Source organism: Pteropus vampyrus, unplaced genomic scaffold (assembly GCF_000151845.1).
Source record: "Pteropus vampyrus isolate Shadow unplaced genomic scaffold, Pvam_2.0 Scaffold138, whole genome shotgun sequence".
Lineage (NCBI taxonomy): Eukaryota > Metazoa > Chordata > Mammalia > Chiroptera > Pteropodidae > Pteropus > Pteropus vampyrus.
This window is the reverse complement of record NW_011888919.1, coordinates 1534993-1548059: the sequence shown is the minus strand read 5'-3', so window position 1 is coordinate 1548059 and position 13067 is coordinate 1534993. Positions and strand designations below refer to the sequence as shown.

General features: G+C 54.1%; 1 protein-coding gene across 1 annotated transcript in view; it reads left to right on the top strand.

Annotated features, from left to right (window-relative positions):
- The first annotated feature begins 130 nt into the window (after positions 1-130).
- Positions 131-13067, top strand: part of CLASRP (CLK4 associating serine/arginine rich protein) — a 24289-nt gene continuing 11352 nt past the window's right edge. The window contains exons 1-6 of the mRNA XM_023535245.1: positions 131-228; positions 1245-1372; positions 9666-9763; positions 10186-10287; positions 10528-10607; positions 12728-12812. Coding sequence (XP_023391013.1) covers positions 1274-1372; positions 9666-9763; positions 10186-10287; positions 10528-10607; positions 12728-12812 — 464 coding nt within the window. The 5' untranslated portion in view covers positions 131-228; positions 1245-1273. The remainder of the gene's footprint in view (positions 229-1244; positions 1373-9665; positions 9764-10185; positions 10288-10527; positions 10608-12727; positions 12813-13067) is intronic.

Sequence of the window (13067 nt, the reverse complement as noted above, 5' to 3'; positions counted from 1 at the left end):
CCTCCCTCCGGGCCCCGCCCTCCCTCCGGGCCCCGCCCTCCCTCCGGGCCCCGCCCTCCCTCCGGGCCCCGCCCTCCCTCCGGGCCCCGCCCTCCCTCCGGGCCCCGCCCCTCACGTTACGAAAGCGCGCTCTGCCCCGCCTCGCCCCTCTCCCTTCGCGCGGCCTCCCACTTCCGCTTCCGGTGCGGGCCGCGCGCGAGCGCAGCGGAGGCAGGCGGCGACGAGCCGGTGAGTGCAGGCGGCAGGCCCCGACCTCCCGGACTTTGGGTGGCGTCAGCCCAGCTTTGCCCTTGCCTCAGCACCTCCCCGGGCTTCTGTGAGCCTTTGCTCGGCCCCGGCCCTGAGGGCCGCCTACTCCGCACCTCCTCGGGCCTGCCGGGCCTCAGGCCGCACCCCTGCACCCGCCGTGGGCCCCAACTCGCGGCGTCTGACCCCGCCACTGGCCACAGGTCCCGCCCCCTTGTCAAAAAACCAGCCCTAACCTTCAGGCTTAGACCCGGTCCTTGAGCCTGGTCATGACCTCGGGCTCTGGCCCTGTCCTCGAGCTTTGCCCCTAAACCCAACCCACCCCCTCCCGTCTGCCAGCTCCTCCTCCCTCAGCCTCTATTCCTTCTTTTCGCCCCTCCCCCGCTCCCATTCAGATTCCCTTTACAGACCTCAGCCGCGCTCTGGTCTGTCCTTATAGCACTTCCCCATGTTCCCCCTCCCCCATGCGTCGTCGTCTTCTATCCACGCCCTTCACCTGCCCTCGACCCCCACCTCCGTACCACTACTGTGTTCCCATAAAATCTTTCACGTCTTCCACCTGCCTTAATCCCCCTGCAACCCATCCGCTTCCTCACGCATGGCCCCTGGTGGGAGCCATTTCAGCTCCTCCCCCTCCCTTGAGCTCCGGCCCTAGCTGCTCAGGGTCTGCGTCCAGACCTTACTTCAGACATTTGCTCCTCCCATTCCAAAACCTTTCATCCTTGATTCCGGCTCCTTGAACCCAGGACACTTTTTTCCCCAGGGATGGATTCTCACTCTAGAATCACCTGAGGAAAAGCGCTTCAGAATGCCCAGAGTTGTCAGGGATGTACCTGAGCATCTGGTGCACAGTTCTGCAGCCTCGCTTGCTCTCCCAGAAGCTGGCGTTTAGGATCAGCTTGTTAGGCGACTTTGATTCTGCCCATATGTTTTTTTTTTTTTTTCTGCCCGTATGGTTTTTACAGCCCATCTGATACTCCTCTGTCCTCAACCCCCAGGGTGAGGCTTCAGGCTTGGCCTCTCCACGATGTGGCACGAAGCTCGGAAGCATGAGCGGAAGCTTCGAGGCATGATGGTTGACTACAAGAAGAGGGCAGAGCGGAGGCGGGAGTACTATGAAAAGATCGTGAGTAACTAGCCTTTAATCTGGGGTGGGAGCTCCCCTGGAAGGTGGGGCCCCAGTCCTCCTGGTGAAATTTGGGTTTGGAAATATGCCAAGAGCCCGGTTTCTTCAGGAGAATGCTCAGTCATTTCTTCACCATAATCATTGGTAAAAACCTGCTGCATTCTGTTAGCGCATACCGTGTTGTTTGGTGTAGCCTCAGAGCACAGCTGGTGTTAGCAGGAAGGAGGAAGGCCTTCGCAATACTCAGCGGTCCACGCATCAGACTGGCCACCTCCAGAATGTCGTCATGCTTATGGCTGTATTCGCAGTGCCTAGGAGAGCTCAGCCATTCTTGAAGGTTTACCTTGGCACCCCCAGGGAATGCCATCAATATTCATTAAGTGAACTGGGCCACTTCCCTCTCCTGTGTGTTGCTTTGATGTTTCAGTTGCTTTTGGAGAAGACACTGAACTTCATCCTGTGACCTAAAAGGCCCTTGTGGTCTAGCCTCTGTTGGCCACTCAGCTTCATCCTTGTAGCTCCAGTGTCTTTTTTTTTTTTTTTTTTTGCATCTTTGCCACCACAGGGCATTGTGCCTGTAATGTTTTCTCTCACCTGTTTAACTCCAACTTTTCCTTGAGGCCCCGGCTTAAAGTGGCATATTTGTACAAAATTAGTTCTGTTAGATGATATTGACAGAGACATTCCCACTTGCTGCTGCATCGCTGCCCCATCCTCCTCCCTGGTCCCCTGGTCCCCTGGTCTTGCCCTTTCCAACCCACCCTCAGAGGGGCCAGGGAGGTCTTTCTAAAGCACCAAGCTGACATTGGCCTTCCTTTGCTCAGAACTCCTCCGTGGCTCCCCAGTGCCTTTGAGAGGAACCCCACGTTCCTCAACACAGCCTTCCAGGCCCTGCTGATCTGGCTTTCGTCCTCCTCCAGACTCACGCCACCCTGCTTCATTCCTTTGCTCAAGCCATCTGGCCTCCGCACTACCTAGGCAACTTTCTCTAGCACAAAATGTGTAAAGAGCATAAATTTACCTCCCAGAATTACATAGCTCTCTCCAGCCACAGAGCGTGTGCGTGAGCTATCCCGTACGTGTTTAACTCCTCCTTATCTGTCAGATCTCAGTCCTTAGGGAAATCTTCTCTCATTCCTATCACTCAGTTAGGTGTCCCTCTAAATGCTGTCATAGTTTTCTGTCTTTTTCCCTTTGTGGAATTTAACACACATAGTCAACTCTGTAAGACCGGGGACTGGATGTATTTGGGTCACATTTGCGTCTCAAACTTGGCCCAGTGAGTATGATTTGAAAGAATAGATGCACTAAAACAGTATTAACAATAGCAGTTACCCTTTGATTGACCCTTTCAGGCACCAGGCTCTGTGAGAAGAGCTTTAGATGCATGATTTCATTGACTCCCCATAGTCACCCATGAGACAGAGGCTGCTGTAATCCCAGGGGAGGAATCTCTGAGAGCTCCACTTGCCTTCTATTACCCACGAAGGAACCACTAGGCTGGAGGGAGAGCCCATATGGTGGTGTCAGAATAACTATAACGTGACCACGAGAGGAGGGCGTGGGTCTGTTGGTCATAGTCGAGGCCCCAGCAGTGCTCAGGAATGAGTAGCTGCCATGACCCAGTGCCTGCTGCTTTGGCACATTCTTTCTAGTCCTTCAGCAGGTCCGAGGGGTCGGTATTGATCCCTTTGTTGAAGGTGATGCTGATAATAATGGCTAATGGTATTGAGCGTTTATGTGTTAACCACTGTGCCGAGCTCTTGACGTGCATCTCCGCTTCTTCAAACCCTCACCCCAGCCTAGGAGGTGGCTCTTATTATCTCCATGTTACAGATGGGCAAGCTGAGGCCCAGAGACTCGCGGTCACATAGCAAGTGGGCGGAGCTGGCGTTCTCACTGCTCTTAGCTCTTCACCTGGGCTTCCTGTTGCAGAGACAAGTTCAGAGAGGTGCAGCAACTTGTGCAGGGTGACACGGCCAGTAGGTGGGATGCCAATATGGTTAGGTCCTTAGAGTTTGGAGTCATAGGGTTCTGGGTTCAAATTCTAGCAATTCCACTTATCAGTGTGACCTTGGGCAAGTGACTGTCTTCCTGAGCCAGGTTGCCTCTTCTGTGTGTGAAGTGATGTAGCCTGTAGAATCAGTTTCACCTGTGAACACAGAAACCTAAAACATCACCGGCCTAAACAAAATAGCAGTCGATCTCCTTCTCCACACAGGAGCCCAGAGGTAGCCAGTTTGCTCAGGGGCCGTTTGGTGTCCCGCGGTGCATGGCTTCTCTTCTCAGTGCTGTCTCAAGGTCTTAGAGGGCTGCTCAAGCTGTAGCCCTTATGGCTTCATTCCATCCAGGGGGAGGAAGAAGGAAGGAAAAGGGGACCGGAGTGCTCATGCCAGTTGTTAAGTTTCTAGATGTTTGCACATGACATTTCTACTCGTGTCCCACGGCCCAGAAAGTAGTCCTTTGGTCACATACTGCTGCAAGAAAAGCTAAGAGGCTGGGTGGCCTTGCGCCAGATATATCAGGAGTCCTATGGCTATTGGAGAAGCGGGAGGGATGTTGGTTGCCAGTTACTGGTCTGCCACAAGTTGGGGGACAAGAGCAGTTCTGTCACAGGGCCGTTGGCGTATTCAGTGAGATTGGGCATGTAGACCACTGAGCGTGGGCCTGTGTAGGGCAGCTTCCTCAGTAAACGCTAGCTCTCGTTGCTGAAGTTGTTGTCAGGTAGAGCTGGGATTTGTGTCCAGGTCGGTGGGTGCCGTGAGGAAAGAAGGCTGGAGTCGGGTCACTCTGAAGGCCTGGAACCCCAGACTGTCCTCCTTGTTAGCGGGGAGCCCCCGCAGCTCTGTTTTCCCCTCGAACAGTGGTGGTGACCAGTCCCTCTCACTGGGGGTGACAGGGAAGAGCGTCAAGAACAAGGACAGTGTCTGTGGGGTGCTTTGCGGTGCAGGCCTGTACAAGCAACCATTGTCCCAGTACATGTACGTGATCAGCATTCAGATCCGAGCCACCAGGCTGTGGATGGTGGCAGTGGCTGGGCAGTCGCAGATGGCTGCTTCGAGGAGGGGATGGGCTGCTCCCACGGGTCTCTTATCTCATCCTCGGGCTGAGGGAGGAGGCTGTGGGCCAGTGGGGGAGAAGCCGAGGTAGAAGAGGTAGGTTGTGGCAGGCGCAGTGGGTGTGTCCTTGGTGTCTGCTCTCTCCTTAGCGGATCTTGGTTTCATCCTACGCTCGTCCTCGTCAGCCTTCTTCTTTAATCAGCAGTTTGCATAAAGAGACAATTCCCCGTCCATGTGAAAGTGGGAAGTAAACAGGTCTCAGCTCAGCCGTCTCCTCCTGCAGAAAGCCCCAAGGCAGAGCCCCCTGCCCCTCCAGCTGAGGCAGGCATCTCCTGGACTCTGCCATCTTAGTGCTGCCACTCTAGGTCATCACCGTGGGACAGGTCTGTCCCCCACACTAGACTGTGAGCCGTGAGGGCAGGGCCGGGGCTCGGTCACTGCCATGGCCCTAGCACAGGGCCTATACATAGTAGATGCCTGCTTAACAGTTGAATGAATGAACGACAGACTCCATGAACTAACTCCTCTGTCCCCATCTGATCCCGGAGGCAAAATAGTCCAGTGGTTAAGAACAGATTTTAGATCTTGCAGAGATATCTGTACACCATGTTCATTGCAGTGTTATTCACCATAGCCAAGATGTTCACTGATGAATGGATAGAGGAAATGTGTATACATATATCAGTGTGTTATAAAAAGGAAGGAAATCCTGTTACATGCTACAACACAGAGGAACTGCGAGGACATTATGCCAGGGAAATAAACCAGTCGTGAAAAGACATACTGCAAGGTTCACATGAGTGAGGTTCCCAAAGTAGTCAGGCCCTTAGAGAAACCAGAACGGCGGTCGCCAGGGGCCGCGGGAGGGGAAAGGGGAGTGTTTAGTGGGTACAGTGTCAGCTTTGCAAGATGAAAAAGTTCTAGAGATCTCTTATACGACAAGGTGCATATAGTTGCAGCTGCTAGTACTGTACACTTTAAAATGGTTAAGATGGCAAATTTTATGTCAATACAGAAAATTACTCTTAAAAAAGGGAGTGGATTTTGGAGTCAGGCCCATTTGGGTTCAGATCCTAGATCTGCTTATTACCGATGTGATCTCAAGCAAGTGGGCCTCAGTTTCCTCATCCGGAACATGGGGACAAGAGTAGCACTTTTTTCCCCATGGTAGAGATGTTTGAGAAAACATACACCAAACACTTGGTTCAATGCCTGGTTTTAGAACAGTTCTTTGACTTTTCCAGAAGCTTCCAGCTGAGCCAGGCTCTGGATTCAGGTTTTTGCTCCCAGCCCAGTGCTTTTTTCCTTTCTGTGGTGCCGGCACTTCCTGTGACTTCCCCATACCCGCCAAAGTCCATCCTGTAAACAGTGTCCCATGAGTCTTGGCTGCGGGAACTGGACTTTCAGCCTGGAGCAGCCTCAGGGGTATGAGGGAGTCTTGGCCTTAGATTTGGTCAGCAGCTGTCACAGGGCTGAGGAACTGTGTAGCGGAGGAAATGAGGGAGGCAGGTGAGGTGCAGGGTGAGGAGTTAGATTCCAGCGGTGCCATCCCTGCCAGCCCCTGTGGTCTTGGGTGCGCCCCGCTCCCCTTCTTCAGGTGTGAAATGAGCCTTGTGACGGCCCAGCGCCCGGCACCCAGTGGGTGCAGGCTAGACAGCAGTGCGATACTGGCTGTGGCTACTGCTCATCTCTCCTTGCGCTGGCAGGTGCTGCTGCTCTGCCGACCGGGAGATGGAGACAGGGAGGAGGTGCGGCATCGTGGAACCCCGATGCTGAGGGTTTGTCCTGTGGGGGTTCAATCTCCTCATCTGCCAGTGAGGAGTGCTGCTGAGCGCCTGCCACGAGGCCAGGCCTGTTCAAGGCGCTGGAGATAGGACCATGAGGTCCCTACCTGGTGGAAGTGACGTTCTAGTATGGGAGATGGGTGATCAGTGAACGTGAGGGATAAAATTGGGTGGTGGTGGGTGCTTTGAGGCAAACAAGGGGGTCAAGGAGATAGAGGAAATGAGGGGTTGTGGGGTGAGCTATTTAGAGTTGACAGGAAAGGCTTCTAGAAGGAGATGTGAAAAAGTGAAGCCATGAGCAGGAGGGTTTCCAGCCGAGGGCAGAGCAGGCGCCGAGGTCCTGCGTGGAGCACGGCCAGGCCTGGTGTGTGTGAGGAATGGCGCAGGCCGGGGGAGGGGAGGCATGGCTCTGAGCAGAGGGACGCCGCCTCGTCGGCTTTGGCAGAAGCCCCTGGCGTGCGTGGAGAAGGGACTGCTGAGTGTGAGGGTGGCAGCCGGGAGCCCTAGAGGAGGCGCAGGTGTGGTCCCAGGAGGCAATGCTGGCGGGAGCGGGGAGTGGTGGTGGGGCGGTGGGGCGGTGGGGCGGTGGGGCGGTGGGGCGGTGGGGCGGTGGGGCGGTGGGGCGGTGGGGCGGTGGGGCGGTGGGGCGGTGGGGCGGTGGGGCGGTGGGGCGGTGGGGCGGTGGGGCGGTGGGGCGGTGGGGCGGTGGGGCGGTGGGGCGGTGGGGCGGTGGGGCGGTGGGGAGGCGTTTCCGAAGCTCGGCCAGGACTTAGTGGCTAGCTCTCCCGTGGCTCTCATGGGGTCCTCTGATGTGGGGTCCTCTGACGCAGCCGGCATGCTGGGCTCTTGGCGAGGAGCTGCTGCTGCTGGGTTGTCTCTTTTCCCAAGGGTGGTGGTGCCTGGGCATTGTGACCCCCACAGGAGGGCTCGGGCCTGAGGGACGTAGACTCGGGGGGATGTTCTCCTCCGTCTTGGTAACCTCCTTTTTTTTTTTTTTTAACTGTTTTGAAATATTATTCACATGCCACACAATTCACTCATTTCACGTGTGCAGTTCAGTGGTTTTCAGTAGATTCACGGGGTTGTGCAACCATCACCACAGTCTAATTTTAGAAAATTTCATGACCTCAAAAAGGAACCCTGTACCCATTAGCAGTCAGTCATCCCCCTTCCCCTCCCCAGACTTCCCAGCCCTGGGCAACCACTACTGTGCGTTCTGTTTCTGTGGATTTGCCTCTTCTGTCTGTTCACATAGACGGGATGGTGCAGTGTCTGGCCTTTTGTGCCCACCTAGCGTAACGTTCTTGAGGTTCATCCATGTTGTAGCATGTCAGTGCTTTACTCTTTTCTATTGCCAAACGAGATTGTCTAGATGCACCACATTTTATCTGTCATCTGCTGGTGGCCATTTGGATCGTGTCCACCTGGCTATTGTGAGTGGCGCTATGAACGTTTGTATACAAGTATTTGAGTACATTTTCAGTTCTTTTGGGTATCTGCCTAGGAATGGAATTGCTGGGTCATATGGCCATTCTTTAACTTTTTTTAGAAAAGTAAATTTATTTATTTAAATTAGTTTCAACTGTACAGTACATTGGTTAGACATCTATATTGTTCATAAAACGATTCCGCCAGTTGCTCCCTCCCTCCCCGGCCCTCCACTTAGCCATCGTATTAATGCTGACTGCATTCCCTGTGCCGTGCTCCCTGTCCTCCTGCCCGACTGTCAACTACTGATTTGTCCTTCTTTAACCCTTCACCCCATTCTCCTAGCCCCCCAACCTCCCTCCCCTCTGTCACCAAATTGTCCCCTATATTTGTGAGTCTGTTTTTGATTAGTTTGTTCTTTTTGTTCCTTAGATTCCACGTATAAGTGAAATCATATGGTATTTAACCTTTCTCTGTCTGACTTATTTCACTCAGCATAATCACCTCTAGGTTCATCCATGTCGTTGCAAATGGTAGGATTTCATTTTTTTGATGGCTGAGTAATATTCCATCGTATATATGAACCATAATTTCTTTATCCAATCGTCTGTTGATGGGCACTTAGGTCGCTTCCATATCTTGGCTATTGTAAATTGTGCTGCCATGAATATTGGAGTGCATAGATCTTCACGAATTGTTTTGGTTTTCTTTGGTTAAATACCCAGAAGTGCAATTGCTGGGTCCAAAGGTATATCCATTTTTAATTTTTTGAGAAACCTCCATACTGTTTTCCATAGTGGCTGTACCAATTTGCAATCCCACCAACCGTGTATGAATGAGGGTTCCCTTTTCTCTGCATCCTCATCAATACTTGCTATTTTTCGATTTATTGATGATAGCCATTCTGATAGGTGTGAGGTGATATCATTGTGGTTTTAATTTGCATTTCTCTGATGATTAGCGACCTTGAGCATCTTTTCACATGTCTGTTAGCCATCTGTATTTCCTCTTTGGAGAAGTACCTGTTCAGATCTTCTGCCCATTTTTTAATTAGATCGTTTGTTTTTTTGTTGTTGAGTTGTATAAGTTCTTTCTAAATTTTGGATCTGAACCCCTTATTAGATGTACCATCAGCGAATATCTTCTCCCAGTCGGTTGTCTGTCTGTTTTGCTGATGGTTTCCTTTGCTGTACAAAAACTTTTTAGTTTGATGTAGTCCCATTCGTTTATTTTTTCTTTTGTTTCCCTTGCTTGAGGAGATATATCGGCTTCGACGTGGCTCCTTAATATTATCAGGTGTAGGTGTTATGATCAGCTGGACTTGAGGTGATTCTCTGTGCTGGTTATTTTGCAGTTTGGTTGGAATTTCAGTGCGGTCTGGAAGGAGACGAACCCTGCTTTTCGCTAGTCCGCCATCTTCCCTGACCTCTCTCTTCTTACTCTATTTTTTTTTTTTTAATTAAATTTATTGGGGTGACCTTGGTTAATAAATGTTTAATTTTTTGAAGAACCTAGTTTTCCACATTTTTGTCGATACTTGTGATTGTTCATCCTTTTCATTTTAGCCATCCTGGTGAGTGTGGAGTGGTGTCTGTGGTTCTGATTAGTATTTCCCTGATGAGTAATGACACTGACCATCTTGTCATCGAGCTTGTCCATCCTGGTGTCTTGGAGGCTGGTTCAGGCCAAAGCGCTCACACCTGGCTCAGAATGAGTGGCCCTGGGGTGGGGGCGGTGAGGAGTTGGGGGGTAATATTTTAGGGAGGGAGGTGTTGGTACTGGCTGTGCAGAAGATAGGGCCAGAGCTCAGCGCCTCTTACCACCACCTTGAGGGGAAACCCTTCCCTTGTCCCCAGAGGCTGGGTGTCCTCGTTAGTGCTGCCATCCTGTCACCCCTGTGCAGGTGGTTTACCTCTGAGTGAACTTGACATCAGAGGTGAGCTCGCTGCTGATCTTGGTTGTGTGGGGGTGGCAAGGTTTGGAATTCAGTTACGAGGTGACCTTCGGCCTCTGTCCCTGCAGAAGAAGGACCCAGCCCAGTTCCTGCAGGTGCATGGCCGAGCTTGCAAGGTACACCTGGATTCTGCAGTTGCCCTGGCTGCAGAGAGTCCTGTTAACATGTAAGACTGAGTTTGGGAGCCCGGGTAGTGTCTGAGACTGAGGGTTGGGGTCAGAAGGGACCTGGGGTATGAACAGACCTCTGGGGACTCAAGTTGGCAAGGCTTGGCCTGTATGGGAGTGTGACAGTCACCAGCTAAGAAGAGCCAACAAATGTTAGGATAGAGGCCCCAGGGTGCAGTGGTGATTGGAGGACTTAGAGGAGCTGGGGCCAGGGTTCAGGTTCCCTGCTCTTGTTTGGTTCTGAGGGCCCTACTCAGGCCCCTATTCAGGTGAGTTTGCGGCACGAGGGACTGAGAGGTAGGGGCCGTGGCATGGGGATACGAAGTGGCTGAGGTCCAGGCTCCCAAGCCCAAGGGGGCAGGGAACAGGCGCTGTGTGTCCTGAGCCGTGAGGACCCTAAGCTCCTTGCTTCCCACTTCAGGATGCCCTGGCAGGGGGACACCAACAACATGATTGACCGCTTTGACGTTCGTGCCCACCTGGACCACATCCCCGACTACACACCCCCACTTCTCACCACCATGTAAGCTGCCTCCCCACGGGGTTGCCAGGCGGGGAGTCCGAGCCAGCAGCGCCTCTTCTCTCCCAAGCTTTTGCCCACCTACCACCTTCCTGGACAGGAAGGAGGTGTGCAGTCAGTCCCCCCGCCCCCCACCCCGCCCCAGTCCCCCAGCCTAAGCCGGACCCCTCATACCCCCTCCTGCTGGCTTGGGGTGGGCTCTGCCCTCTCCCTCTGATCTCAAGACCTTGACCTCTGCCACAGCTCCCCAGAGCAGGAGTCGGATGAGCGGAAATGTAACTACGAGCGCTACCGAGGCCTGGTGCAGAACGACTTCGCCGGCAGTGAGTGATCCGGGGTGCACGGGTTTGTTTGGGGGCGTCTGGAGACTAGAAGGCCTGGAGAAGTTTGGGAAAGGTGTTCTCCCAGTGCTTTCCACCAAGGGGCCCTGGGTGTGATCCCAGCTCTCTCTGTCCTCCCTGGGGCGTCTGGCTCTGGAATCAGTACAGGCGACGTCTGCTGAACTAGATGGTCTTGCTGAGGTCACTTCCACAACCCAGGCCCTCTGACTCTTTTTTTTCTCTAAAAAACTGGAGAAAATTGCAAAACCCCATTTTTTCCCTTCGTGTATTTCTCCTACCTGCATGGATCAGAATGTCAGTTCTGAAGAGGAAATTGCTCTTTGTTTTAAACAGTTATTTAGACAGAGTTAGACAGTTTGCGAAGCCAGCACCGTGTTCACTTCCAATGAGAAAACAGAGGCTCTGGGAGACAGACTCCCCCACTCCGGGCTTGCCCAGGGAGGTTCGGCCCTGGCAGACTGGGCTTTTTTGTGTATTATCTCACTCCGTCTACACGGGCACCCAGCAAGGTTGGAAAGGCGCCCATTTTACAGCCAAGGTCGGCGAGGCTTGGGTTGGGGAGCTGTGTCTCGCTCTGCCCTGGAGCAGTGCTGCCTCCTGAGGGCTCGCCCTGAGAACCAGCTTCCTTGAGAGGACCTCGAGCTTTCCCTTCCCAGGGTTTTTCCTTGTGGAGTTGAGGGGCCGCACGAGTCCCTTAGCCCGGCGGGTCTTGGTCTCTTCCTGGAAAAGGGTGACAGACAGTGACGGGTTCTGTCCCACAGGGTGGGTGTGACGGCTCAGCGAGGGGTGTGTAAACCCCCGGCACGGAGCCTGGCAGTCAGATCTCCCTGTGGGTTCGTTGTTCCTGTGTGTCTTTGTTCCTGAGATAGACGGTTTAGCATCTCTGAAACCAGAGATTGCCCAAATTTTAGCCATCAGCGAGGCCTAGAATCAAGGAAATTCGTCATTGGTACCGTTGTGGTTTTTGCCTTTACCCAGGGCCACCCACACTCTGGGTATGAAGCCAGGGTTTCCCTTCATCTTGTCTCTCACTCTGTCTTTGTTCATTTATTCCCACAATTCCTGAGCACCTATGGGGTGTGGGGGCTATTTGGGGATCAGGGGTCTAGTGGGGGAGAGAGCAGTATTTACGTAGTCATGAAAGTGGGCATCTGACAAGCTAAAGCAGCAGGTGTTAGGGCAAATGGGGTGCTGTACTCGGAGGTGCTCGGCCGAGCCGGGGTCAGTGAAGCATGGGTGGCTCCCTGGCGGTGAGGTAGGCTGCAGGATTCCAGGTTGGGGCGGAAGGGGGAAGAGCCCTGTGGGGGACAGGAGGCAGCACCTGGAGGACCAGAGGGCCGACCCGCGTGGCCGGAGCAGGAAGAGAGAGGCAGCTCGTGTGAGGAGAGGCAGCAGGGCCTCTCCTCTGGGCCTTCGTACACTCCGGAAACCGGGACAGCTGCTGGAGCCAGCAGGGTTGGCTGTGTCCCCTCCAGGCTCGCTTTACAGAAGCCAGGACCCATAGAGGAAAGGGGCCTTGCTCAGGGACCCACAGTGAGTCAGGGGTAAGATCAGGGAAGGCTCTTGTGTATTGCTGAGCCCCCCAACGTCGGTGTTACGGGTGAACGAGAGCTCCGATGGCTCCAAACCAGACTTAATTTAAACCGAACCACAGAGGGACACACAGTGGAGTGGCCCATCAGGGTCCAAGTGACATCCACTGCTCAGGATAGGTTTATAGTTCTGAAGGGTCCGGCCAGAGGCCCCCCAACAGTGGTAAAACAGCAGTGCCCTAGGGCCCGGCGGGCGTCGGGGAGGCGGTGCCCAGGGACCAAGCGCTCACTCTGCTGGTGGTACCACTTTCTAGAAAAGAAAAGCGAGGCACAGCGCAGTGCCGCCTGTGACCAGGGTCGCATAGCGAGTCAGTGCTGTAGCCAGGGCCCTCCTGCAAATGCTGAGTCCTCACCACACACAATTCGTGATCATCTGGAAATCGGGGACTCTGCTCCTGGCAGGGCTTGGGTTGTCCCTGCCCTCCTATCCCCCACTGCATTCTCGTGTCCCCCTGGAAGTCCCAGTGTCCCTGGTCCCCTGTGACCCATGTGCTTCTTGCCTTGCCGCAGTCTCAGAGGAGCAGTGCCTGTACCAGATCTATATCGATGAGTTGTACGGAGGCCTCCAGAGACCCAGTGAGGACGAGAAGAAGAAGTGAGTCGGGGCGTAGGGCCCGGTGCGCGTCGGGGAGGCGGGAGGACCTGAGCCCCACCAGGGCGCGGCCTCATCGTCCTGTCTGTCTGGGTCTCTCCAGCGCCCGGGCCAGGGTTTGGCGCACAGTAGCGAATGTTTAGAGGAGGGAGCAGCACTGGAGGGGAGGGGTTCGCCGCAGACCCGCGGCCGTGTTTCCAGCCTGCAGAGTGGTGGGAGGCGCCGTTAGAGCAGGCCCTGCGGAGAGACAGGCCTGGG